At 42.0% G+C, this 24086-nt stretch overlaps 1 protein-coding gene across 1 annotated transcript in view; it reads right to left on the reverse strand.

The window, feature by feature from the left end:
• The window catches only part of LOC117357291 (kinesin-like protein KIF28P), a 114842-nt gene that overhangs the window by 70388 nt on the left and 20368 nt on the right, over window positions 1–24086 (reverse strand). Inside the window, exons 3-6 of the mRNA XM_033937659.1 lie at window positions 22792–22998; window positions 16919–16954; window positions 9914–10138; window positions 3284–3438 (exon numbers count right to left, since the gene is read on the reverse strand). Coding sequence (XP_033793550.1) covers window positions 3284–3438; window positions 9914–10138; window positions 16919–16954; window positions 22792–22998 — 623 coding nt within the window. The remainder of the gene's footprint in view (window positions 1–3283; window positions 3439–9913; window positions 10139–16918; window positions 16955–22791; window positions 22999–24086) is intronic.

Consider the following 24086-nt stretch of genomic DNA (forward strand, 5'->3'; position numbering starts at 1 on the left):
CTATGTTTGTCCTAATTTTATTATTTTTTTTAAATTAAATTGTCAGTCTCCCTCTATTAACTTATGTTTATTATTATACTATGTACATCGCTTAGAATGTTAAATAAGCGATTAATCAAATATTGAATAAACTTGGAAACTTGGAAAACAATACATACAAGAGCATGGCAGGAACATTGAGCCTGGAAGGACAATAAATGATAATATGCGAGGCGCTACCCAAAAGTTTGGGGAATTCAATTGTAAAAAAAATTGCTTACCGAAACTCCTAGTTTCCACTGTCTTCTTCGAAGTAGTCCCCTTGAGAATGTATACAGCGATACCAGCGTTTTCCCATGAGCCCATACATCTATGGAAGTCATCCTGGGCGAGTACCTTGAGGACCTCCTGCGATTCTACCTGCATCGCTTTAATTGTTTTAAAACGGCGCCCGTTCAGTCGTAATTTCATTTTGGGGAATAGGGGGGGGGAAAAATCACAGGGGGCAAGATCAAGCGAATATGGCTACAATCTGCAAGAATAGTCTCACAAATTTTTTCTACGGTTTCCGGTTTTGTGCTTGTTGACGGTCATCCGGAACGGTTATCGTCGTGGACAGACGTCCGTACGTCCTTGAAGCGTTTGTACCAAATAAAGGTTTTGCTTTGCCACATGGCATTATCTCCAAAGGCTTCCTGGAGCATATGATGGGTTTCTGCAGCAGTTTTTTTAAAGTTTGAAACAAAATTTGGTGCAGATTCTTTGCTCAGTAAAATCCATCATATCGAAATCCGCCGAGTCACTAAAACACAACAGTACAAAATTGCACAGAACAAAACAATGCGACCGCTCAGCTGCACGCCCATTGGCACACTGATTCACAAAGCATACTGCTAGACACCTCTAGTGGTGGAAGGGCATACTAATATCCAGTTCGCGCGTGCTGTTCACATTCCCCGAACTTTTGGATAGCACCTCGTATGCTAGGTGTGGTATAGCATGGAATGTCTGGCAAAGTATGGAAGTGTCAGCAACGACAGTGAATGACAATATGTGGCATGGCAAGATAATACATAACAGCGTATGATAATGTGTGTTAGGAATGATATGGTATGGAATGTATGGTAGGGCATGGTAGTTTTAGTGATGGCTAATCTAGTTGCTTAAGCAGTAGTATTTAGACATAGAAGGTTAGAGGAAGAGGTGAGTTTTTATTGCCTTCCTGAAGTTCAGTAGTCCTTCTAGTGATCTGATATGAGGTAGTAGTTAGTTCCAGAGGCGTGGTAGGTAGTACGAGTAGGATTCTTTTCTTTTCCAGGCATTCTCAAGGCGGAAGAAGCATCCTGAAGGTATACGTAGTCTTTTTTTCTTGCAAGCAAAGTTGCTCTTTTGGGATGTAAGGTATGGAGGCCATATAGGGTGGTACCATGTTGTGGAAGACTTTGTAGGCCATTAGCAGGCCCTTGAATATACATCGTTTGTTGATAGGTAGCCAGTCAGCTATGTGCAGTGCTGGATGATTGGGTCACGTACGTGAAGAATTTTTAGGAGGCAGATGGCGGCATTTTGTACTTGTAATCAATTAAGATTTTTTAAATGAGACCATTTAGTTGTGTGTTGCAGTAGTCCATGTGGGAGAGAACAAGGCATAGAGTAGCTTCAAAAAGTCTGGTTCTAGAAAATATCTTCTGATTTTTCAGAAGATATTTTTCCAAAGTTGCTAGAGGTAGGAGAATGAGGTGGATGCTACTTGAGAGATATGGTCATAGAGTGATAGATTGGCGTCGAGGGTCACTCTTAGGCTGCATACCTTATTTTTGGCAGGGTGCGGAATTCTCAGGAGATTGAAGGATGGGTGAGTGTAGGGTTATCGTTCCGTATTCAGAGGAGCTCAGTTTTTGTGGTGTTTAATTGGAGCTTGTTTTAAATCATCCAGCTCTTTGTGTCTCTAGATGTTTGTGTGGTTTGGATATTTGGGTGTCTCGGTTTGAACCTAGTGGCTGGTATAACTGAATGTCATCTGCAAAGAAGGGAATCTTTGTCGGTATTTTAAGGCAATATCTATTATTGGTCTGATTTAGAGGTTGAAGAGTAAAGGGGATGGGAGAGCACTCTGCAGTACTCCATATTTTATCAGTTTCGGTTGTGATAGAATAGATCTTAGCAGAACGCTTTGGGTTCTTTGGCTTAGGAATGATGAGAACCAATGGAGTGCAATTTCACAGATTCCAATATCTGAGAGACAGGAAAGGAGGCAGGGATGATTGATGGTGTCAAATGCGGCGCTGAGGTCTAGAAGAACCATCGTTTCCTATGCCTAGCTCGTTCCAGCAGTCCTCAATGATATCTGCCAGGACTGTTTCTGTGCTGTGGAATTTCCTGAAGCCAGATTGCTAAAGATGATTTATATTCCACCCTATTCCTTTCAGATTCAGAGCGGATTACATTAAAGAACATGAAGATGTTGTAGAGCTAGGGATGGAGGTGATTAACTGGAGGACCATCTTCTGAATAGCATCATGCGCAGTGGAACCCCTGTTTCTACTATAGACTTCTAAAGAAAATAAGCAAACCTCAATAGTAGGTGAGTCCTGTCCGAGGGGGTGCATAACTGAAGGTTCACCAAGGCCAGTGTTTCTCAACTCGGTCCTGGAGTACCCCCTTGCCAGTCAGGTTTTCAGGATATGCACATTCAATTTGCATAAACTTGATTTGCATACACTGCCTCCATTATATGCAGTTTGCATACACTTGATTTGCATACTCTGCCTCCATTATATGCAAATGTCTTTCATGCATATTCATTGTGGATATCTTGAAAACTTGACTGGCAAGGGAGTACTCCAGGACCAAGTTGAGAAACACTGACCTAGGATATTCAGTACCCTTGGATCAGTCTTAGTGAGAATGGAGTGAAAAGAGTTCTAGTTCCATGACCCTGGTCAGAGTGAATTGAGCATAAGACTGGTTGGAATGGGGTTGTCTGTCTCACCTGTGTGAACCGAGTTGATGCACCAGGTGTGAAGGCTATGTGAAAGGATGTTGCAACAACTGGTAAAGTTGTTCCTCAAAGAGACTGTGAACTAATTGTTCCGCACTTATAATATTTCCTAACTAAGAACATGATAGTAGTGGGCTACTATCTTTGCATTTCTTTGGATGTACAGAAGCTTTTGCCAAAAAGAGCAGAATGCGACTCAGTTCTGCTCCCAATGCAAGTGCTTCCAAACCACCATAATTGTCTCATGGGCTCAACATGCTTGCTCAAATCCTTGTAATTTTGCACAAATTTTATTCATCATACCTGATGACATTTCCTAATGTGGTTAAACTGAGGTTTACGCATGTCCCTTCCCGCAGTCGATCCCCCTCAGATCCTGATATTTTTTGCCTTTCACTCCCTGCTAAGTCCACTAAATTTATACTAGACTGCTTGGTCAGATCTTCCTCCAGAAAAATCTGTAAGAAATTATAAGATAGATATCATTTTTGTGGCCAATTTGAATATGACATTAACAGCAATTTCTTGTTATAAATTAAAAAAAAAAAAAAATCAGAAGCCCAAGTCCAGAAAAGTTTCCTCTGCAAACCAGGGATCTGACTTTAGGACTGACTACCATTCTACACCTTTGAGGCCATTTCTTTTTTTGAACCGAGTCATTTGCACTTGATAGAGTAGTGTATCTCAAACTGTGTGCCTCCTGAGATTTCAGGTGTGCCTTGGTAACACTAGGGAGGAGGAGAGGCACCGGCGCCAGTTGACTGCCTACAAGACGTGCCTCTCGTGGCAAGATAGTTATACTGGTTGTCGCAGTGACTATTAGACATATATTGTCAATTGAACATCAAATGTATGGACCTTCAGACCACCTTAAGGGTACATACCCCAGGCCTTAAATCTCTTCGTCGGTCCACCTTTTATTAACACATAAATTTTTTTGCTTTTTTTATTTTTATCTTATTTTAAATACTTAAAATTCATGGAACATCACTTAGCTCTATCTTAGAGTGATGTTATCTATTCTTCTCCTCTCCCGACCTGCATGTTTCACCAAAGGAAACTTTCTTCAGGGTCGAGGAAAACAACACAGAAGCTAATTCACGCTGTAAAGAGGCATGTCCTGTAGGCAATCAGTGGGCACCAGCACTTATCCTTCTCTCTGGCCCTCTTCCCTTCTGGCACTCCCCCCCCCCCTCCCACTAGTGTCTCAGGGCCCGCCTGAAGGGCCTTCACACACACGCAGACATCGACATGATGATGTCATGCATGTGCCTGACATCATCATGGCGATATCTGCGCACTGCCAGGTGCCTCAAGCCACAGCCACTACCTTTAGTGTGCCGCGGCTCAAGAAAGTTTGCTAGACACTGTGATAGGGTGATAAAGGGAAAGCAGCTGCTTCTGGAACCTATGTGCAAGCCGTGTTCCAAACCAGGAAACTGAAAAGAGACATTTATTGTAAATTGATCTGTATGTGACCCCCCCCCCTTCCCCGGAAAATGTCTCTGCCATAACAACAGAGACAGTGGATTTTTTAGAGGGTCATTGAAACTAAGCTGACATGGTTAGAGAAGCATAGTGGGAGGAGCAGGAGGTCCCTTGTTCCCTGATGGGAGAGTGGGGGAGATTATAAAAAGAGAGTGGAACAGAGACTGCTGGCATTAAAAGATATTGAGATGGTTTACTACTACTCTTTATCATTTCTATATCGCTGAAAGGCGTGCACAGTGCTGTACATTTAATATTCAATAGACGGTCCCTGTTCAGAAGAGCTTACAGTCTAATTTGGACATCTCAGGGTTGGGGAGTTTCTGTTAGAAGGAATGATACAATGGGTTTAGGAATCTGATGGTGAGTGGGAGTTAAGAGTTAAAAGCAGCTTTAAAAAAGTGGATTTTTAGCTTGAATTTGAATACTGCTAGATTACGATGTAATGATTCTGGCAGCCTGTTCCAAGCACAGCATGAAAGAAGGGAAGGAATCTAGAATTGGCAGCGGAAAAGGGTACAGATAAAAGAGACTTACCCGATGAACAGAGTTCATGAGAGGGGGGGGCATAGGGGGAGATAAGTGAGTAGAGATATTGAGGGGCTACCTTCCTAGGAGTAAAAACTTGGAATGACCTTATAAAAATAACCAGAACAGAACCTAGCCACATCATATTCCGGAACAAACTGAAAACCCTCCTTTTCGACACTTAATCTCCTGTATCCTCTCCTTCTCTCCCAATTTCCACTTTCTCTCCTACTTCCTCTCTCACCTTCTTACCTATCCTCTTCCCTCCCTCTCCCCACTCTTGTACTGTCCCTCTCCCTCCTCTCCCCTCTCTTTAAGTCGCCTAGCCTGCATAGGTATGAGCGACACACAAATAGAAGATTAAATTAGATTAGATGAAAGTAGAGTACTTGTAAATTAGTAAGAGGAATTTACAAAATATAATAGAGCAAAGCAGAATTATACATTATTACAATGTACTAGGACGTAGCTAAAATCATAGGAGAGGGAATGAATTGCACAAGAAAGGAAAAATACTAAAAAGGAGCCCAAAGTACAATAAGTAAGACAGAAACAAATTGATTCCCTTAAATGTGGGACACAAAAAAGGAAAAGTCTGTACTTTTCCAATTGGACCCCCAACCTCAGTCTCCCCCGACTTGGCAATTTCTAGTTCCTCTATATAGGGATCCTCAGTTCCATGTTTATTTAGGGCAGATTTCAACAGACATGTCAAGGATCCCATACTTTATTGGGAGACAGCGAAGGCTGTGTTAAGAGGAGAGATATTAGCCCTCTCTAGTCATCAAAAGAAAACAAAAGAGAGAGAACTCTTCACATTAAAACGTGCATTTTGGAGGTTCAGCAGACTCTTAATGAGCTTCTCCATCAGACCATGAAAATCACAAATATCGTCTTTAAAAGTTTGCTAACAAGAGCAGCAGACTTAACTAATCTAGTGAGTGAAAATAGCAGCGATGAGGGACCGTACAAGTAATTTGGTAAATGGGAATAAGGCAGTCAATGATGTTTTATTAGATTTATTTTTTTTAGGCTTTATGCCGCCCCTATGCCTGCTCCTCTGGATAGAGACACTTACTTTTCTAGTATTAAAAAGGGGGAGGGTTGGGACTTCATAAACCACCTTTTTGTAGTTTTACAACCAAATTCAAAGCGGTTTATTCAGGTAGTTCAAGCATTTTCCCCATTACTGTCCCCCATCTAACGGAAAGAGACCAGTAGCACCTTATTTTTTTGATAACACTTGAGGAAGTGCGCTGGGCGATACAGCAGAGCCCTTTGGGGAAGGCACCTGGTTCTGATGGTTATAGGGGAAAATTTTACAAATTGCTTCTGGAGGAGATAACAACCCCATTGGCGGTGGTCTTTAATGCTATGGTGGAGGGTGGCTCCTTACCAAATTGCCTTACAGAGGCCCGAATCATAGTGCTTCTTAAACCAGGTAAGAACCCAGAGTATCCAGAGTCATACAGCCTGATTTCCTTACTGAACTAGGAAACCAAATTGTTGGCAAAGATTTTGACAAATCTTATGGCTAGAATCTTGCCCTCTTTAACAACAGAACACCAGGTGGGCTTTGTTAAGGGTTGCACAGTGGTTAAGAATCTTATAAAGATTATAGCAGCCCAGGAATTAGTTTGGTGAAGTGAGACCCCTTCACTTCTCATTAGTCTGGACGCAGAGAAGGCGTTTGACTGAGTAGAGTGGCACTCTGAGAGCCTATGGATTCTGTGATTTTTTTTTTATATAAAGCTGTAGAAACTCTTTATGCTTCCCCAAGGGCTTGGCTGTGGGCAAATGGAGTCCTTTCATAGTTGTTCCCGATAAAAAGAGGGATGTGACAGAACTGTCCTCTGTCTCATCTTCTTTTTGAATTTGGACCCCTTGATCAGGGATATACAATCTAATCCTGACATAAGAAGAGTGTCTATAGGCAATCAAGTTTTCAAGATAGCGACCTTTGCAGACAACATGTTGGTGTTTTTAAGGGATCCCCAGTCTTCCATTCTGGCCCTTTCAAGAGTATGGGGATTTTTCAGGACTTCAGCTAAACTTGTCAAAATCTGAAGCCATGACTAATCTGACCCCCAGGCAACAGCAGCGGGCCTAATCCTTTTCTCTCGCATGGGCAGATATTGATTTTCGGTATCTGGGGGTCTGACTTTCATTGAATCCGACTATGCTGTATAGATGTAACATTGATAGACTACTAAAAGATATTGAGTTGCTCTTGTCTCAATGGATGTACTTGCTGCTAAACTTGATGGGTAGAATCAATCTTTATAAGATGATTCTCTTACCCCAGTGGCTTTATGTTCTCCAGACATTGCCACTTTTATCTTTTAACCAAAGACCTTTTGCAGTTACAGAAAATTTTAGGCCAATTTTTCTAAGGAACATTGAAATGGGCTTTTGCACTAGAAGGGTGGACTGCTGGGGGCCTGGGAGTTCCTAATCTGAACCTATACAAATCAGGCATGCCTTCATAGACGTACTGGGTTCTTTCTACTTCAAATTTTACGAACATACAGTTTGAGCAGGAGTTTTTCCCGCCCTTGGCACTTTAATTCTTTGTTACACGCTAAGGGCTCCCAATTGAGGATGGCCCACAGAGGGAGTTTATTGCTGGCTCCACTCTGAGAGGCATAGCGCTATTTGATAAAGAGCTGGCACCATTATCCCAGCAATAGTTCGTTGTTCCCTCATACCGGCAATGAAGATTTTTTTCCCCAGGGCAAGAAAATTGGATTTTTCAGCAATGGGAAAGATTACTTGCTGAGGGAGGATGGCCGGTTACTGACCTTTGTCAAATTCCGGCAGCAGATGGCTAGCCATCCCTCGATCTTTTTGCTTTTGATCAACTTTCACATTATATACGCTCTTTGGCTATATGCCATTTATCCCCAGGTTTGGGCATTAGGGAATTAGAGCTTTTCAAGGGGGATGCGTTTCCGAATACAATTTAAACTCCTCTTACTGACCTACAAATGCACTCACTTAGCTGCCCCTCCCTATCTCTCTACACTTATCTCCCCACTATGACACCCCCTCCCCCCCCCCCCGGTGTGAGCTCTGCAAGCTGGTAAGTCCCTCCTACTTGTGCCCTTTTCTTCAACTGCCAGCTCCAGACTCCGTTCCTTCTGCCTTACTGTGCCATATGCTTGGAACAAGATGCCCAAATCCCTACGGCGGGCTCTGTCTCTGGCAGTGTTCATGACCCACCTCTTTGAGTGTGCTTTTGAGTCCCAATTCCTCTCACCTTGGGTTATGTATCCCCAATCCTATATCTGTCTGTCCAAGTTAGATTGTAAGCTCGTCCAAGCAGGGACCGTCTATAAATATCAAAATGTACAGCACTGCGTACGCCTTTCAGCGCTGTATAAGTGGGAACTCTTTCAACAGTCGTCAACTGCTGTAACCTTTTAGCGGTACCTAGTTCATTATCAGAATTTGATCTTCTGCAGTGAAAACCGTTTTGATATAGAGGCTGTTTGCAAACTATCATCTGCTTCTGCGCATATCCCATAGCAACAACTCATTTTCACAAGGTAGTGTTGGGTTTGCTGGGAAATATTTACAACATTTTACATTAGCTTCATTCAGGACATGATGCACTAAATTTCAGAAGAATCGGCTGAGTTCTGTGGGAGATATGACAAAACACATTTTGGTGTGTTCGGTTCACAGTGTATGTGCATTGTCGCAGCTGAATGTATAATTGTTACTTTTTGGAAACAGTATTCTTTACCATCCAAAATGTTATATATGAATGTTTATAGTGTATTTATTATATGAGCAAAATTACATTAGAAAACAACAGTTGAGTCAATATTATTAGATTTGGGGGACTTCCAGAGTTGCTGAGTTACCCAATTCCAGGCTGGAGATTTTAGGACAGACCTGGATCTTGGTGCACCATAGGACTTGAAGCACTGATTTCCATGAGCAGAATCAGGCACTATATATCTCACACTGCTTTGGGATGTAAATTCAAAGGCAAGACTGGCTAAAAATCTCCAGTTGGATAATTTGGTATCTCTGGACTTTTGAACAATGGTCTAGCAATGAGGAGGGGTGAGAAGAGGGAGGAGCAGGTAATATGGGGAAATTTTGTTAGAGCTGGTGATGCTATACAAGGTAACATCGGGCATGGTAAAGCTCAGGTGTTTGTTATCAGTTTAGTGCTGTGTCTAATGATGCTTATAGATTGGTTCCAAATAAAGTTCAAATTGAACCCCCCCCCCACACACACACACACCAAATCTCTTAATGTTTGTAGTCTCTGGTAGAAAACCTAACAAAACCATCAGATGGTAGTAATACAGTAGTTTGGTAACTGTCGGACAAAGAAATGAGTAACTTAGCCTCACTAGCAGTGTCTAGATTCAAAAGCACAAATGCCAATGAGTTTATAGGCTTAATGGCTATAAAGCCATAAAAGTGTTTCTTGGAATATCGGAGCATAAGATAGGTACTCAGCATTGTTCTTCCAACAGCATTACTGCCAGTGGGGGTGGGGGTGGGGGGCTCAATATTGTGTTTTCAGTCCCTGCAGACAGGCACATTCCCTGGAGTTCCACAGAGCTTGTCCGTCTCTCACTATTTAAAAAGTGATAGCAAAACAGCACCTCCTACTGGCAGGACTGTAAGTGGAGGACTCCTGCTCAGCTTAGAGCAGGGGTCTCAAAGTCCCTCCTCAAGGGCCGGAATCCAGTCGGGTTTTCAGGATTTCCCCAATGAATATGCACGAGATCGATTAGCATACAATGAAAGCAGTGCATGCAAATAGATCTCATGCCTATTCATTGGGGAAATCCTGAAAATCCGACTGGATTGCGGCCCTCCAGGAGGGACTTTGATACCCCTGGCTTAGAGGGAATGGTGGTTCCCAAGAGATTTTACAACTCTGTACAGCACCTGTTTGAAATGGATGGTGATGACTACATGGGACCGGCTGCTGGTGGCATTCATAGATGTTGAGGCAGTGGTCCTGATTCTGACTCCCTGTTCCATCAGCCTTTCTATCTGTGCATAGCTTTCACAAGGTACTAATTTCAGACCATCCACGTAGAAGCCCTGCTGCTGGTTCTCTCGTACCTTGAGCCCACCCTTCTTCTTGGCTTTTCTAAGCAGATCTATCACCTAGAGTTAAGAAAAGACTAGGTTAAATTTCACTTAAGCTCTAAGCATATTCAGGAGTATAGCCAGATCTCCAATTGTGGGTGGAGGCCCAAGGGTGGACTTGGGAGGGGGGGTAGGCAACACATTCCCTTCTCCCTTTTCTCCCACCCCTGTGCGTTACAAATACATTTACTAACAAGGATGCCAAAGCTCCGCCAACCAAAGATATGTTCTGTTTTCTAACTAGATGGTGCATTATTGTTTTCGAGTCCAGTGTAATTTACATTGCTGCCTTTTCACGGATAAAACGGTTAATCCTTGAGCTCTGGGAGTTGGTACTGTTATGATACATTAAGGTTCTGAGTGTATTTCTGCACGAGTTTGTGCATAATGTTTGCCAGTGGAGTGTCTTTGTGCTGGCCTTACAAAAAACATTATACAGTTCGGGATGGTGCAGATAAAATACAGAAGGGGGGACTTTTCTTGAAGCAGCTTACGGGCGAAACATGTCGAAATGACAGGTCCCTTCCCAATGTGAACAAGAGAATAACATTAAGAAACAAAGATAAGTTTTTAATGCTAAAAGTTTAAAGTTGGTTAGCTTTTATAAGTGATAAGTTATAGATAGAGCACATAGCACTTTATAGCTTAAGAAAAACAAAGAAAAAATAAATGGGCTAGTGAGGAAGCCATGGCCACAAGTATATTGGTAGCCATAGAAAACATTTGGCTAACCATTGGCATATCTGAAGCCCTTAACATTTTCCTATCGTAACATAGTAACATAGTAACATAGTAGATGACGGCAGATAAAGACCCGAATGGTCCATCCAGTCTGCCCAACCTGATTCAATTTACATTTTTTTTTTTTCTTCTTCTTAGCTATTTCTGGGCGAGAATCCAAAGCTTTACCCGGTACTGTGCTTGGGATCCAACTGCCGAAATCTCTGTTAAGACTTACTCCAGCCCATCTACACCCTCCCAGCCATTGAAGCCCTCCCCTGCCCATCCTCCTCCAAACGGCCATACACAGACGCAGACCGTACAAGTCTGCCCAGTAACTGGCCTAGTTCAATCTTTAATCGTAACAAATTTTACCTTACGCTGGTTCCAATCGTAATTATTTTAGCAAAGTTTTGTATTATTCACTGTTATCATTTACAGCTATTGTAAACATAATGTAAATGAGTCATAAGAATGTAAATTCAAATATTTTGTGTTCCTGTCGTGTGTACTGTATGTCCCATGCCATGGGACATACGATGGCAACGACATTTTTGGAATGTCCCGTCAGCCGGGAAAAGGTTAAAAGAATGAATAAAGGAGTTTAAGATTTCACTTGGATACTGAACGTTTTATATGAGAGGCCTTACTGAGATGGCATCAAAACTTTAATTTAATTTTAATGTCTAATAACATCAGATATGGTTTGTGAAATTGTCCTAGAATGTACATATGTGTCATTTTTTTCTCCTGAGATGGCAAACCTAGTATGGATAGTTGGTTGTAAGGTGGTGGGGTGGAAGTGTGCAACAATAGGTGAAGCAAGTGACAGGATGGACCATGGGAGTGGAACAAGGGAGGGGGATGTGGGTAGGGCAGGTACCATTAGTTCCACTGGATATTGCTCCTTTTCTGCTTCTGTTTTCTGTGATTTGCCACGGTGGCAATAAAGCAGAGTGAAGTCACAGGGACTTCCATCTTGTGCGCGCTGATAAAAGCTCTTCCTATCCCAGCTTATCGCCTCCAAAACAGGAAGTGATGTCAGAAGGGGGTGGGACTGGGACCAGGACCAGCAGAGCCTTTTCCAGTGGTAGAAGGCCTCGCAGCTTCACTCTGCTTTATTGCCACTGCTGCAAATTGCAGAAGCAGCAGTGACTGGAGAGGCAGCAAAGATAAGAGATATTGGATCAGGGCCAGGGGAGAAAATGTTGATGCTGGGTCAGAGGAGGGAAAGAAAGAACAGGGCAGAGATGGTAGAATGCTGGACACATCAGGGCAGAGGGATGAGATATGTGGTCCAAAGAGATCGTGGCAGTGGTGGGACCAATAGGGGTGAAACACAAACAGACCTGGGTGGACATAGATGGCAATCGGGCTTACAGACTCTAGTATCAGTTCTCCAACAGTCAGAACCAACGCAAGCAGTCACAAAGATGAGTGGTGGCAGCACTTATTCGTACTTTTAGGTGATGTAAATTTTTAGGTTCTTGTGTTCCTTGCACATTGAGGTGGTACCTGGAATTAGTGATAAAGTCAGGAACGGTGCCTTGTCTGTGACACCTCTTGCCTTTTTGGACGTTTTTACTGCTGAGATGTTTTTCTCTGGTGCGTTCTACAATAGTGCTTTATATGCTTCAGATTTTTAGATGTGAATGTGCCAGGACATCTACATCGGAAACACAAATAGCACTTCTAAAAATGGCTGCCTAAATTATATATTCTAATTTTAACTTTATAAAAATACATTCCAACCCGCCCTCCCATCCACCCACTCTGGACGTGTATGACCATTTTTCAATTCTCAATTAGAGTGTAGTTCTTAAATATAATTATTGGGGGGGGGGGGTGATAATCTTTTTGTCATAGATTATAATTGTAATTGTATTTAAGTGCTTTTATAGAATTATATGATTGTATTTTATTTTGCACTTACTTGTGGCTTTAAAATGAATAAAGAATTTTTTTTTAAAAAACAAACTTTATAAAAATAAAACCATTTTTTTATTGCACCACTTGTGTACCCAATTAATTCATGTGGTCCTTTTTTTGAGGTAAGGGGGCTTCCTGATTGGTGCTAGGAAAAGAGGAGGAGGACAGTTAAAAGATGAAAAGAAACTGGGAGTTGGAGAAGAGAGTATCAAGGAGGAGAGGCAAAAGGCCCCAATTGCATATTTATATTCATAAATGTTACTTGCTGCTTTTTTGAAGGCATAAGGGCTTGAGAACATGAGAGATCAGCATAGAACATTCACCGGTCGGTATATATATATATTTTTTTATTTTTTATTCAATTTTCTATACCGTTCTACCAGGGGAGCTCAGAACGGTTTACATGAATTTATTCAGGTACCCAAGCAGTTTTCCCTCTCTGTCCCGGTGGGCTCACAATCTATCTATCGTACCTGGGGCAATGGGGGGAATTAAGTGACTTGCCCAGGGTCACAAGGAGCAGCGAGGGCTTGAACCCACAACCTCAGGGTGCTGAGGCTGTAGCTTTCACCACTGCGCCACACTCTCCCCTGTATATATTGTGCTTTACTTCTGTTTCAATGACTTTGCCTGTTTTCTTCAGTGAAATGGTGTGGTAGCCATGTTAGGCCACTGTTTAAGATAAAGTACAGAAATAGAAAAGGCGATTCTTTTTTTTTTTTTATTGGTCTGACTTAGTGCATTGTTTGATTAGCTCTTGAAGGCAACTCTTCTTCCGATGATTTTATGATGAGAATACTAAAAGGAAATTTTAAGATGATCCAGAACTGTAAGACGTTTGAAATCAAAATGCTAAAATATTTTGACACCCACCGGACAAGACTCAACAAACCATTTCATTCCATATCATTGCATTCCAAACCACAAAGTTTGACTGCTTTGTCACCTTCTTATCCCTACTCATATGACCATCCAACCCTATTTGTCTTTCACCTTACCCACCCCTCCCCCTGTGAGACTTATCATTGGAATGCTATGGTGTTTCAATATTCAGCATTTGCTTATTTCTGATCTGAAGAAGGGATAAAAGCTTATCAAACAATGCACTAAGTTAGTCCAATAAAATATATTACCTCTATTCCTTTTATATTTATTTCTATATATATTTTTTTTTCTTTAGAAACGACAATCTGGCCTTTCCTTTGCACTGATCGTGACATCTTCCACCTTCTGTGCTGGAAGACACCAGGTTAACAATTGTTAAGTTTCAAGTTTAATAAAATTTTTAATTAATCACTTAATCATATTTCTAAGCGATGAACATTTTAAAATTACAATATTTGGGGAACAATACAATACTTAGTAATATATTACGTACAAGCGGACTAATAGACAAACTTAACAAACCATAAACACAAGGAAAAAGGAGAATGACAGTTTCTTGTCTACCTCTATCAACATTGATTCTAAATTTAGAGCCAGATTGACCAAGACAAGCGTTATATTTGGACATTTAAAGGAGGTGCTCATGGAAGGAACATTATGCGGATACAATGACAAAACTGGCAGCCTATCATGCAGTTTCAAGCCGTCTTCATAATTCAACTTTAGGGATCCAAATTATGGATTCTATTCTATCGTCACATCCTAAAGTTTGATTAGGCCCGACTATGCAGCATATACAGAACTAGTGGTGTCAGATGGAAGACAGTATTCCTAACTACAAAGTGCTTTGTACAGTATATGTAGTTTGACGGCCATTCAAACTTTTCTGGGATGTCCATGGCATAGGGACAGCACCCATATTCTCAAAATGGTTTGCTTTGGACAGGTACCAAACTAGACAATAATGGCGAAGTAGACAGTTTAAAAGGTGTATATATACAATTTCAGAGCCAGCAGGAAGGTATGCAGCCAGGAGAAGGTTGACTTCTGCTTTGTTACGGAAGATAAATATGGGGAGTCTCTACTAAAAATTATCATGTTATCTGTCCAAGACCCTTTAAATTGTTTTGGGCCCTGCTGAAGATAAGAACATAAGAAGTTGCCTCCGCTGAGGCAGACCATAGGTCCATCCTGCCCAGCGGTCCGCTCCCGCGGCGGCCCATCAGGCCCATTGCCTGGGTAGTGGTCTATACCTATCTATACCTCTCAATCCCTTTTTCCTCTAGGAATCTATCCAAACCTTCTTTGAAACCATTTAATGTGCTCCTGTCTACCACAGCCTCTGGAAGCGCGTTCCATGTATCCACCACCCTCTGAGTGAAAAAGAACTTCCTAACGTTTGTTCTAAACCTGTCCCCTTTCAATTTCTCCGAGTGCCCCCTTGTACTTGTTTCCCCATAATTTGAAAAATCTGTCCCTGTCTACTTTTTCTATGCCTTTCAGGATCTTGAAGGTTTCTATTATGTCTCCTCTAAGTCTCCGCTTCTCCAGGGAGAAAAGTCCTAACTGTTTCAATCTGTCGGTATAGGAGAGATTTTCCATACCCTTTATCAGTTTAGTTGCTCTTCTCTGGACTCCCTCCAGTACTGCTATGTCCTTCTTGAGGTACGGCGACCAGTACTGGACACAGTACTCCAGATAACATGCTAATCGCTAGTAAAAGCCCCTCCCCCCAATAGGTTTAGATTTGGCAAATGGGTGTACAAGTTTGAACATAAGCACATCATTGTTTATTGAAAGCTTCTGTACTGCTGCTACTGACTGGGGGGGGGGGGTCAATTCAGAGCAGTTTATGAGCTTCAAGAAACCTTCAAGATCATAAAGGGCATAGAAAAAATAGACAGGGACAGATTTTTCAAATTAAGGGGATCAATAAGTACAAGGGGGCACTCAGAGAAATTGAAAGGGGAGAGGTTTAGAACAAACGCCAGGAAGTTCTTTTTCACACAGAGGGTGGTGGATACATGGAACGCGCTACCAGAGGATGTGATAAACAGGAGCACGCTACAGGGGTTCAAAGAAGCTTTGGATAGGTACTTGGAAGACAAAGGGATTGAGGGGTACAGATAAGAGTAAAGGTAGATTATAGGGATGGGATTAGAGGTAGGTTACAAAATTAATCAGGGACCACTGTTCAGGCACTAGGCCTGATGGGCCGCTGCGGGAGCGGACCGCTGGGCAAGATGGACCTCTGGTCTGACTCGGCGGGGGCAACTTCTTATTTTCTTATGTTCTGTAAAGGTGTTACAATACAGAGTTTGCATTTCCTTGGATATTCCAATACAGACAGACAGTGGCGCAACAACATAGGAACACTGCCACAAAGGACTACAGATAAAAGGTTAAAAAAAATATTTACAATTTGTTTGGCATGACAAATAGTTTGCACACAGCAAACTACTGGGATACGAAAGGGGAGCGTGTGGCGCAGTGGTTAAAGCTACAGCCTCAGCACCCTGAGGTTGTGGGTTCAAACCCACGCTGCTCCTTGTGACCCTGAGCAAGTCACTTAATCCCCCCATTGCCCCAGGTACATTAGGTAGATTGTGAGCCCACCGGGACAGCCAGGGAAAAATGCTCGAGAACCTGAATAAATTCATGTAAACCGTTCTGAGCTCCCTTGGGAGAACGGTATAGAAAATTGGATAAATGAATAAATTAAACCATAATCGATGCATTATTAAACCGGAATCAATACTTTTACTTTTGTAAAACACAGAGTTAGCGTTTTCTGAGTTGGCTCTCAACACAGCCCTCTTAAACCATAAATCAATCCTCTTTCTTATTTCTACCTATAATAAATAATCAATCTACCTGCTTTTACATCAGCACCACAAAATAGCAGCCTCTCCAGCCAGTCCTTTGAACGTAACTTGTGCTGAAGATTATGCAGCTCAAGAACTAGCCTCTAGTCACATATAATCAGAGCCGACGAGATCCGTCAGTTCATAGGTCAATTCCAAGTTTCCTAATTTCTAGGGCAAACTACCTGAACACCTGACGATTGTATTAAAAAAATAATAATAATATAAAGTGGTGAAGACTTGACTTCTTTTATACATTAGATCATTCTATAGGTTGGAAAAGAAAGTTATCGAGATGACACTGGAAATGGCAAAGATGAAAGAAAGTACTGGAAGCCGTTATTATGCAACGGTACAAAAAAAACAAAAAAAAAAACTGCTCGTGTAGCCAGATGATTACCTGCTCATTGTAAATTTCCAACATACTGAATGTAACCTGAGAAAAGAAGAAGAAAAATTCAAATTAGTTCTCTCAAAATAACTATTTGCAAAGAGATATTATACAATACAATACAGGGTCTTATATACTGCTGTTTTCTGCAAGGAATCTATGCGGTTTACTATAAGATTTAGAACATATTCTTTAGTTACACTGTTTGCAGCAGCCCTTGTTTAGGAGGAAAGGGTGAAGGATAAGAAAGTTGACTATAGGAAACGTCTAAAAACACATCTGTTTCTAAAGCATCTAGACAATTGATCCACTCATCTCTCTCCCCCAATAGCGATTAACTTGTCCTATTGATCACTTTTTCCTCAACAATGAATTTCCTGTCCTATTAATTCTCTTTCTTCTACCCTCTTGAAGTCAATCAATTTGTACCTTTGCTTAATCTTTTGTAAACCGCATAGAACTTCACGGTACTGCGGTATATAAGCTGTTATTATTATTATTATAGTGATAAAAGGTTTGTCTTTAGTGTTATTCGTGCCCTCTTCCATGCTGCCTGTTGCTGCCTCGCTCTCCTTGATGGCATGCTGGTGACAGCTGGTTGAGGCAAAGCTAGAACAGAAATACTGACGGTACGCAGAGTCAAGATTGTGCTTGAATTGTTGACAGAACTTTCTCTTTACAAATTTTTACAAGAAATCCTATTGAACTGGCAAATAAATCAGGTATTGGCTGAAGTATGGAAAAATGAGCAAACAGGTGGTGGGTAAGAGAGAAACATAACTGCATAACAGATCACCTTTGTCCAATTAAAGAACCCCCCCCCCCAAAAAAAAAACCAAACAAACAACCTATTAATGCCTATTGTGTAAAGGCATATATAAACATTTAAAGCACAGAGGAGAAAGTTTTTAAGGTGCGGGTTGCTGATTCCTGTGGTAAAGAACTAATGCTGCTTGTGAGCCACCTCACAAGCAGTGCTAGTCCTGTGGCCCATAGCACTGGGCCACCAAGCGACAGATGACGTTTTCAGGCCGCATTACGCAGGCATAGTCTCCCTCCAAACTGAATGCTCCTCTAGGGTGCCCCCCAACAGGACATCACCCCCAAAGTACACCCCCATCTAGACTACCCCCCCCCCTCACACACACACCCGCCTTAGTGGTGGGGCTTAGAAGGAAATGCTCCCCAGGCAAACCTTAATCCTCCTATATCTTACCTTACTTGAAACTGTAGTATTCAGTGGTATGGGGAGGATCGATGCCCACTCTCTCCTGCCCTGGACGACATCCTAATCCAATATGGTGTAGGTGACACCTAGTGGCAGTTTCAGTGTGCTACTGCTAGGGGTCATATTTCTATATAATGGCAGCTTGCATGCTAGTTACATAGTAATGAGCTGCTTTACATGCATTTGCATGTTTTACATCTCATAATTATGTATCATGGGGTGACTTATTTAGCGCTGTGGGAGAGATGCAATAAGCCATGTGGTACTAGTTCTAGTACATAGCGCAGCATGCTTTAATCAATGAGCATGCAAATTGCTACCACATTAAAATCGAAGCAGCAATGCGCAGCTCATTGATTAATGTCACCTTTCCTGTCAGTGTCCGAGTGGTGCTTGGCTCAGGCATTAACATGAAGGGTGAAAGTAAAAAAAATAAAAAAGGCAAGCATACAGTGGCATTTTTCTGGTCTGCTCCAGGCCGGTCTAGTCCAAATAGCATCCCTCCCTGATATCTACTGGAGTCCTACCCGTCTACCCACTCAGAATTTTAAAGACATATACCTGATCTCTAGTGTCACCCTTCCCCCAACCCAGTACCTGTTAATGGCAGGAGCCATGCTCACTGACTCCTGCCTCTGACACAGGCATTCTGAAAATGGCAGCTCCTGCCTCCTCCCGCTTTAAAGTTGCAACTTAAAGCAGGACCAAATATCTTCAAAATCTCAGCTTCCTACACTGTACACGTGCTGTTGCTCATGCTATCTGCACACAGTTCACACCAACACTGGGGGGTGACCAAAATTCTCGGTAATTTTATCACACTCCTAAGAACTATTCAAATTGCTTTTAACTATAAAGATGTCTTCATTGATAATTCAAGTTTATTAGGTTTTTATATACCGCCTATCAAGATTATCTAAGCGGTTCTACAATCAGGTACTCAAGATTTTCCCTATCTGTCCTGGTGGGCTCACAATCTATCTAGCGTACCTGAGGCTATGGAGAACTGAGTGACTTGCCCAGGGTCACAAGGAGCAGCACGGGGTTTGAACCCACAACCCCAGGGTTCCGAGGCTGTAGCTCCAACCACTGCGCCACACACTCCTCTCAGAGATATGAAGGAAAAACCAAGGGGTGAACCCCAAGAATATCGCCTCACCACCCGATCATTGCATATAATTGAACATATTCCAAAAATTCTTCCTTCGCTGCACAAGCAGTCAAACTTAAAGACATGCTCATTTAAATGATCAAAACCACTTATCTTACAGTAGTTAAGGGTTCTGATGTGGCCCGTTTCATTGCTGCGTCAGGGAACCGATATGCAAGTTTGAAGTAAAGAATGTTAAGGTGGTAATGTCTCAAAGAAGTTAGAAAGGCTCTTTCAAAAACGCAGGCTGCTTCCACTGCACAGGGCTGCAGAAGATCACCTGTTGGTTACTTAAGGATAGTTTTCTGCTAAACCTGAGGCTTAGCGGAAAACTATTCTTAAGGCTTGTCACAAACCCTGATAGTGAAAGGGACACCGGCAAAGTAACAAGAAAATACACCTTGATTGAAAAAGCCCAGGAAAATTATGAATTAGAAGTTCAGAGGTATTTCCTATTACTTGAGAAACAACGGGCAAAAGTATTGTTGGCAATAAATGAGATAGCTAAGGCCAAGCCAGTCAGTTATAAGCTGCTTATTAGAAATATCAAGGATCGTTCAACAGAGTTCTGTTCTTACTTGGGATAGAATGTATATAGAGGATTGTTTTGCCCATAATGAGAAAGAAAGGGCAACAGATCAGGTACAGCAGGACATGATAACAGAAGCTCTTAAAGAAATAGACCAACATACAGAAACCCCAGCAAAAGACACTGAATACCAATATTCTGGCAGCTCTAAACACTCTTAGGAGTTCTAGAACTTCTAAATCACAAAGGACAAGCCAATCCAGCAGGTCCTCCACAGAATCCCTGGCTATTAAATTACAAATGGAGGCAGAATCTATGAAGACAAAGGTTCTCCATAGCCAATAAGAAGCAGCTATAGAAACATAAAAACTCAAGAGTAGAGCAGAAGAAACAAAAAGCAGAAGTTGAGAAGGCGGAGTTAGATATTACCAGGAAGGTGCTTTTGCAAGAAAAGGAAGCAACCGCTATTGAGGCTTAGATTAAGTGCTGGAAGAAGCTACAAGGGCTGAAGGTGGGGGGGAGAGTCAGCTTAGCCATATCATAGCAGAGGATTCTGCTCAGCACACAGCAGAATATATAAAGGCCTAGGCCTCAGTGCAAGGGAGCAAACAATCACAGTGACTCAGAAGAGTCATTAGATTCAGAGACAACACATTCCTCTGCAGCAGGGTCCAGCTTACCTGAGAGAAGCAAGTCTAAGGTGAAGCATGCCAGGGAAACAAAACACCACTTCAGTGATCCATATGCAAGCGCGCGCACACACAGACACACTGCCATTGGTTCTCGCTCCAGGAAGATACATTGAGGGAAATGCTTCATTTCAAGCACCGATTCTGGCTCAAGTACAGACTCAGCAGCCACGCCCAATTAAACACACCGTGATTAATCAAGAAGTACCTGACACGCCATACTCTGTGCCTGATTCCATACAGATAAGTGAATACTCAGCCAGATACCTGCTGCCAGCATGGTAGAGATCTTAGATATCATCATAAAACGGAAGACAAAGCATCCCGATAGTGTTATTGTAGACCAGGTTTCCTTAAACACAGAGCAGGCTGATTTTAAAGATTGAAAATTTTCCATGCGAACTGCTGAGGAAATTGTAAATTTATATGACAAACAATGTTTGAAATGTCTGTATGCAAATGCCAGAAGCCTAAGAAACATGATGGAAGAGTTAGAACATATTGTTTTATATGAAGAGAGATATATAATAGGCATCTCTGAGACCTTGTGGAAGGAAGATAACCAATGGGACACTGTCATACTGGGGTACAAGCTATACTGTAGTGATAGGGTGGATCTAATTAGTGGAGGTATAGCATATGTTAAGCAGGTCCTTGAATTGAATGGACTGCAAATTCTAGCATTCAAGGCTTGTGCAGACAAGGACAGAGCTTGTAGGGACGGGACAGGGATGGAGATAGATCCTGTGGGGACGGGGACAAATGTCGTAGCTATGTTATTTGAATACTCTGATATGTGCTTATTATTTTTTTCATAAGTACCGTATTTGCCGGCGTATAAGACGACCCCCCAACTTTTACAGTTAAAATATAGAGTTTGTTATATACTCGCCGTATAAGACTACCCCTTCTTCCGATTCGCGACCCCCCCCCCCCAAGCCGGCAAAAACAGCTTTGCACCGCAGGCCCAGCCGCCCAAGACGAGTCGGAGGCCCCTACCCGCCGCATCCTGCACGTGGGCAGACTCAGCACAAACGCTGCTGATGGCCCCAATCGACACGCTGACCTCCCCGCGCACGCTGACCATCTTCTCTCTGCCTGCACTTTCCCCGCGGCCCTCTTCGGCGACTCAGCAGGGGCAGCGATCAAGACAGGCTGCAAACGTCGGGACCTTCCCTCTCTGAGTCCCGCCTATTTTGTTTCAACTTCCTGTTTCCGCATAGGCGAGACTCACAGAGGGAATGACCGCCTGTCTTGATCGCCCGAGGCTGGGAGGAACAGAAGATTTCTGCAAACACCATCGGGGCAGAAAATTTAACGGGTCCATCTCGCCGGTCCTGTGCGGACCGGCAGGAATTTTCTGCGGACCGGCGGTTGAAGAACTGTGATGTAAACAGTACCCGGCGTATAAGACGAACCCCGACTTTGGGGAGGATTTTAAGGTACTGAAAAGTCGTCTTATACGCCGGCAAATACAGTATTTTGCTGACATTGTATTATGAGGGGCCGCTGAAAAGTTCTCAGTCCAACCAACAAAGTTGGGACAGTCTCCAATGAGGGCTATACACTTAGTCCAGTGATTTTCCACTTTTTTCATTCTGTATTTTTCCAACGGAACATAAAAAGTGGAAAATCACTGGACTATGGGGTCCTTTTATCAAGCTGCGGTAGGGGTTTAACGCGTGCAATACCGTGCGTTAAACCGTCTGCTGCGCTAACTGCTAACGCCTGCATTGAGCAGGCGTTAGTTTTTTAGCTGGCCGCGGGGGTTAGCGCATGATGAAATGTCCGAAGCGCTAACCCTGCTAGCGTGGCTTGATAAAAAGACCCCTATGTGTACAGCCCTCAGTGGAGACTGCCCCTAACTTTGTTGGTTGGACTGAGAACTTTTTAGCAGCTCCTCCTATATCTCTCTTATTTTAATTTCAGTGCTGTTATAAGTACTTTTATTTTTTTTAACTGTTTCATGGTAGTCCTATTATTAAGTTTCAATTTGCTCATTGTATTTATTTATACAGCACTATATTTGGTCTTTTTACTACTGTTACGCTCTTAACAAAATTGCAATTTTTTATGTTGAATTGTACTTGCCGTGCTCTGCCTTGGGTGAATCTCTGCATAAAAGCGGTTAATAAATCCAAATAAATAAAATAATTCATAACTTTGGAATTGGCTGAACAAGCCATATTTCCTACCTCCTCCTAAATACATAAAGGAAATAATTTTCATGACAGGAAGCTGTTATACGTACATTGAAAACAGTAACAAAGTAGGAGACATACGTACCTGATATTGTATTTTCTTCTCCTGACTCTTCCTTATTGCTTGGAACAACTCTTCACAGATAATTGGGATAATGCCTCTGTTGGCTCCATATCCGATCATAGAATAGCTTTTGCCTGCACCTGTCTGGCCATAAGCCAACAAGGTGGCATTGTATCCCTGCCAGGCACTCTTCAGGACTCCCTCACCAAGGTCATGGAACACTTTTTTCTAAACGTAGAGGACCAATAATTAAATAAAACTGAATGCTCAGAAATAAAGATATACAATTTAAAAAAAAGGTTTGGACAAGTTTCTGGAGGAAAAGTCAATAGTCTGCTGTTGAGACAGACAAGGGACGGTAGCATGGAATGCTGCTACTATTTGGGTTTTTGCCAGCTACTTGCGACTTACCCCCTCTTTTACTAAGGTGTGCTGATTAGTGTACGCTAATTGAATTAGCCCGCACTAAACACTAACACATTCAAAGACTAACATGCATGCGTTAGCGTTAGCGTTTAGCACACGCTAAATCGATTAGCACACCTTAGTAAAAGAGGGCCTTAGATTGGCCTCTGCAAAGACAGGATACTATTCTTATGTTCTTAATTCCTAAAAATTCAGTCTGGGAACACTATCAATATCAGATTATGATGCAGTGAACTAATAGGCCATGTCATGTTTTGAAGAAACTTGGATTCACTGCAGATTGCAACATCTTTTTTGAATCAATACAAGTGTTTTCCCAAAATAACAATACAGGTGAACGTCAAAAAACCCTATAACTTCCTTATAAAGATACTACATCAAGATTCAATTAAAGAAGTAACCCTGTTAGAGTCTAAGATAAGTCAGGTGCAGCATTAAATTTAGCAACTCACCAATTATGGTATCTCTGGGACAGTTCCTGATATTTCTTTGAGTCAGCTACTTAAAGTTTTTGATCTCTCTTTATCATTTTATGTTTTTAATAAAAAGAAGATAGTAAAAACCAACACCATAATAAGGCAAATGTAGGAAAAACTATTTTTCAATTTGTTAGGGATTATGTTGCCCTCCAAAGTACTAGGAGTCACTTTAGATAGCGTGTTAAGTTTTGAAGATCACGGTAACAACTTAGTCCAAAGATTCTTTCTTAAACTACAAAAACTAAGAAGGGTAATACCCTACTTCTTCCAACAGCACTGCAGTCAATGATATTGTCACTACTAGACTACTGCAATGCTCTACTCTCAGGTATCTCTGCGAAATTAATTAAATAACTCCAACTGATACAAAACACTGCAGCTAAACAAACTAAACATCAAGATTTGACCATG

Source organism: Geotrypetes seraphini, chromosome 3 (genome assembly GCF_902459505.1).
Source record: "Geotrypetes seraphini chromosome 3, aGeoSer1.1, whole genome shotgun sequence".
Taxonomy (NCBI): domain Eukaryota; kingdom Metazoa; phylum Chordata; class Amphibia; order Gymnophiona; family Dermophiidae; genus Geotrypetes; species Geotrypetes seraphini.